At 59.7% G+C, this 4847-nt stretch overlaps 1 protein-coding gene across 1 annotated transcript in view; it reads right to left on the bottom strand.

Moving 5' to 3' along the window:
- The window catches only part of prrc2a (proline-rich coiled-coil 2A), a 15133-nt gene that overhangs the window by 2978 nt on the left and 7308 nt on the right, over positions 1–4847 (bottom strand). The window contains exons 13-19 of the mRNA XM_037975810.1: positions 4748–4847; positions 3765–3857; positions 2979–3531; positions 2638–2894; positions 2256–2544; positions 1954–2176; positions 6–1819 (exon numbers count right to left, since the gene is read on the bottom strand). The exon at positions 4748–4847 is cut by the window's right edge and continues 20 nt beyond it. Of these exons, the coding sequence (XP_037831738.1) occupies positions 6–1819; positions 1954–2176; positions 2256–2544; positions 2638–2894; positions 2979–3531; positions 3765–3857; positions 4748–4847 (3329 nt within the window). The remainder of the gene's footprint in view (positions 1–5; positions 1820–1953; positions 2177–2255; positions 2545–2637; positions 2895–2978; positions 3532–3764; positions 3858–4747) is intronic.

The following is a 4847-nucleotide window of genomic DNA, read 5'->3' as shown; positions in this document are numbered from 1 at the left end:
CCCGCCTCCTCCCCCTCCCCCCCTGCCCCTCCTGGAGGGCACTCCCCTGGGGGTGAAGACGCGGGCCTGGGAGACTCTGGGCGGAGCCGAGGCGACGTTCCCCGGAGCGCCAACGTTATCGGAACAATTCTTGGAGGCGGGTTTTTGGTTGTCGTCTTTGTCGGAGTGAGCGACGTCGCTGGCGCCGCTCTCGCTGCCCGTCTCCGAGCCCCTCTCCCTCCTCCTCTTGGGGATTTCTTCGTACTCGGAGCCCTCGCTGCGAGTTTCGCTGCGGTTTCTGGCTCTGGCGGGGTTATGCTGAGACCTGTCCTGAGCGTGCCTGCCGCCGCCGGCGCCCTTGGACTCTTGGTGGTGGCCGCCGCCGACCGTTGAGCGGTAGTCTCGACCGCTCCTGCCGCCCATCCTGCCCCGACCTCCCCCGGCGGGTCCGGCGCTGGCAGTGTAGGTGCTTCGGTAACCACGCCCACGCCCGTAGAATTCTCCTCCTCGCCCTCGGCTGCCCCGCCCACCTTTGGGAGGGACTCCGGGGTGGTGGCGTTCAAACGATCGATCTCTGTCCTTCCGAGAGAGGGGAACTGAAAACCCAGCCGCCGTGGCGTCTACGTCCTTGGACCCTCTGCCCGAGGAGCGTTCTTTTCCTCCATTCCTGGGTTTCGCCGTCTGGGCCGGCTCATCTTTAGGAGCTGAAGCACTCTGGGGGACAGACGGGGCTTCCTGCTTCACAGCGGAGGGCTGGACACCATCTTGTTCTTTCTCCTTTCCAAAGCCCCCGCCCGTTTTTTCTCCTCCGTTCACCTCCCCTCCTTCTCTCCTAATGTCCTTCAGCACTGGCTTCTTAATCGGACCGGCCCTCTTGGTGGGATTGCTGCCCCCCGTCTGGTTGGAGGGTTTATAGTCCGACGGCGTGCTGGAGGAGTCCTCTCCTCCGCGGGGGTTGTTCCCACCTCCCGTGTTGTTGGCCCTCCTGCCGTGAGAGGATCCTCCGCCCATGCTGTTGCTCCCGGGCCGAGGACCCCACTGCGTCTCCGTCTTGTGCTCACGCCCTCCTCTTTGGTTGGGTTTATGATGGGGATGCTGCTGGGTCTGATTGTGGCCGCCATGTTGAGACGAGGTCTGGCTGTTGGCGGTTGACAAGTGGGGGACGTACGCCGGGCCCGTCTTCTCTGGTTTCACGTGGCTGTTGCCGGCGCTGCCACCGGGGGGCCCTCTTTCAGCGAGACTTTGGCTGGCGCCGGGTTGGCCGTCCCGCTGCGGCGGGTGGTGATGCTGGCCCGCTTTGCCGTCCTCCCTGGCGGAGGACGAGGAGGAGGAGGAGCAGGAGGATGACAGCGAAGGCTGGTGGAGAGGAGGAGACGAGTCGGTCTTTTTGCCGGCCGCCTCCCGGCTGTTCTCTGGCTTGTGGGGGTTGAGAGGAAACTGCGGCTGCTGCGGGTGGTGGCCGTGGTGGTGGTGGAGGTGAGAGTTGCCCTCCACGGCGGGGACATCAGCTCGTCCGTTGCGATCATAGTGAGAATGTTGGGCTCCCCATATTTGGATCTGCTGGGATCCGCGGGGAGTGCCCTCGTCTTGGTGGGCGAAGCCTCGGTCACCCGGCCTCTGCTGCTGCGGGTGGAGAGGCACCCTCACGCCCTGCTCAGGGAAGTTGCTGTAGCTGCTCCGCCCACCGATGTAGTGATGGGGGTGGTGGCTGCCTCCCTGGGGGCCGACCTGAGCGCCGACGGGGGGCGGCGGCGTCTGGCTGGACGCCCCGGAGGAGGAGCCGGGCTGCTGGACTGCTCCCAAACCGGCCTCCCGCAAGCGATGAGGAGGAGTGTCGCTCCTGAACCAAAACCAGAACGTAAAATATTAAAATTATGATTCCAACTAACAAACAGTAAATAAAGTTTTCAAACAGGACCAAAGCGGAGCTAAAGGTCTGAAATGAAATCATTTTAAAAGAAAGACGGGTGATACCTGGGGCCCTTCCCCACCTCCTCGTCCTCCAGCGCCTGTTTCTGCCTGAGGGGCGACGTCAGCCCACGGCTCTCCCCCCCACCAGGGAACACCTCCGGCCCCCAGGCCAGCTTAGGATCCATTGGTGGGGTTCCACGGTGGGGGTGCCCCAGATGTTGTTGCTGTCTGTCGAAAGGTTCGGAACCAGAACCTCCTGAGTCGGATCGCTCGCGACCGATGAGCCCTGCAGAGCGGAATCAATTTTAAAGAGCTGCCATTCGTTGAATAAAGCCCAGCAGACACGTCGTGGTTTCATCCCTCACCTGACGGGTGCATGCCTGCTGGGTAGTAGTCCATGGGCGGAGGGCGACCCTGCATCATGCGAGGGTCCATGTAGGGCATCATCATCCACCGGGGGTCGAAGTTCATCGGCAGAGGTGGAGGTCGAACCATGCTGCCGGGCTGGTACATGGGCCCACCCTGCTTTGGTCCGGGCCCTGGTTGGGGTGTGGAACCCGGCGACGGGACCTGGGGCTGAGGAGACAGCTGACTCTGGGAGGCCTGAGTGTGCTGCTGCTGCTGCCACTGCTGCTGCTGCTTCAGAAGCTGCTCCTAAACATCAGAACGTGCAGCTCAGTTCGACAGGTAAGACAGTTACGTTTGCTAAAAGGACGCGCCGAGCAGCGACGGGAGACGGGTTCTGACCTGCTGCTGCCTCTGGAAGCGAGGCGGCAGAGACTTCTGGTACTTTGAGTAACCCGGGCCAGGAGGACCTCCAGCTTGACGGCCTGCTCCTCCACCAGGATTCTCAACCTTCACGGGGTCGGCTCCTCTTTCCGCGCCGCTCCCTACACGGACGTGGGGGCTGCTCACCGCCTCTTCTTTAGTCTCCGCTGGTGAGGGGACGTCCGGCGCGGTCTGCGGGGGCTGGGACGCAGCCGGCTGTGGACACGGTTGGGCATCTGGACCAATAAAAAGGTTAAAGAGGGGGTGAACTCGACCAAATGGGCGAGGCCGCTCCAGTTTCCCCGTCGTGTGAAACTCACCTGCGCTGGAGTCGTAGCTGCTGTTGCTGCTAGCCCTCCGCCGATCCCCTCCACCCGCAGCAGGTCCCGGCTGCACCACCAGCACTGGGGGCTCTTCGGTATCCACACAAGGGGAGGGGGGCTGGCTGATGTTCGGAGAGGACGCAGAAGCGGACGGACTGGGGCTGCCAGCGGTAGCAGCTGTGGAGTTCCCGTCCAGGCTGGGGGTCTTGCTGCTGCCTCCACCTCCTCCTCCTCCTCCCGCGTTGCCGCCCTGCTGCTGCTGCTGCTTCTCGTCCAGCCTTTTCAGCTTCTCGGCGCAGGCGGCGCGCCTTTCCTCCTCCATCCGGCGCTCCTCCTCCTCGCGGCGGCGGCGGGCTCGCTCCACGGCAGCCGAGATCTCGGAGGACGACTGCTTCCGGCGCTGGCGCCAGGTCTCGTCTTCGTCGTCTCCCTGGGACCCGTGGACTAGCAGGCCCGGCTGGGAGGAGGAGGCAGCACCTCCTGCCGGCTGGTGCTGGGCAGGAGCAGGCTTCCCGGGGCCGAGGGAAGGACTCTGGTTGTGTGGCCGCTCCTAAAGTGTTGTAAAACATTAGAATCTAGCGTGACGCTTAATTAACTCCTGTAGATTTAGTAACTGCAATGTGTCAAACAAAACTCTGATGAATGACTCTTAAATGACAATCAAACTCAGGAGCAAAACAGACGAAACTAAAAACTAAAAATGACTTGGCTTTAAGGTCCGTGAGCGGTGGATGAGAACATGACAGGAATGATTCATCTGTGAGGCCCTCGTCAGGCGTCTACCTGTCGGTAAAAGGAGTAGGGCCCGGGTCCAAGGAGCGGCCCAGGTGGGGGGGAGGGCTGCTCCCGGGGACCACCCAATCCAGGCCTGCGCCCCTGTGTGCGGGCAGACACAGTTAGCCATGTTCCACCAGAAAGATCCGCGCCGACACAAGCATTCCGACACCAAGAGGCCCCGACCGAGACCGGACCGGGTCCACGGAGGCCAGCTTCACTCGCAGTCTGCTGCTCGACGTCAGCTCCGACCGCCGCGGCGTTTGACTGGTTAACGCATCGATACGACCAACGAAAGCCTCGCAGGAGCCATTTCTAATCCACAGCTGCTGTAATTACTCTAATATATTCTCACAGTATCCGAGTACGAGTCGAGAGTATTCCTGAATCAGACAGAGGACATCGAGGACGACAGCGTGTTTGTGACGCTACGTTTACTGTAAATAATATCAAAATGTTGTTTAAAGATCGTATGAAACATTGAGTGGAGTAGAAAAGACGACAGCTCAGGAGGAGCCACAGTTACTGACATCCAGCAGTTTTTGTCTTTATGATTTTAAATCTAGTTTTGTTTTAAACGGGTCGGCCTGAGATCACCCACGGGCCCAGATGTGGCCCGCAGGCCGCCTGTTGAAAAGCCCAGCAACAGAACGTAGTCATCTATAGTTACGTGCAACTTTTTTTTACTTTTCCCCACAACACTATCGTTTCTTTTATGTTTTATTTGGGAAAAAAAAAAGCTGCATTTTTATTATTTGTCATATTTTTTATTTTAACTATGTTGATGAGAAATAAAGGAATGTTTTCTTTATTTCATTAAAGAGCCACTGAAATGTTGGGAATAAAGACTGGATGAACGTTTGGTGCAACACAAACTCGTCCTCAGTCTTTAGGCTCCAACAGATATTAGGATTAAATTAAAACCTCCGTGTAAAGATCCGCCTCATGTATTTCTGACGCCACACGGGACGTGGAGGAGCAGCTCGTCTTACCTGGTAGTTGGAAGGCGCTCCCTGGCACCCCCAGCCGCTGCCTCCCTCCTCGGCCCATCCTGGCTTGCTGGAGGGGGGCTGGGGGACGGCGGCGTCGGCG

The sequence above is a fragment of the Kryptolebias marmoratus genome, linkage group LG5 (genome assembly GCF_001649575.2).
Source record: "Kryptolebias marmoratus isolate JLee-2015 linkage group LG5, ASM164957v2, whole genome shotgun sequence".
Classification (NCBI taxonomy): domain Eukaryota; kingdom Metazoa; phylum Chordata; class Actinopteri; order Cyprinodontiformes; family Rivulidae; genus Kryptolebias; species Kryptolebias marmoratus.
Note: the sequence above shows the minus strand (reverse complement) of the source record. Positions and strands in the feature narration are given on the sequence as shown.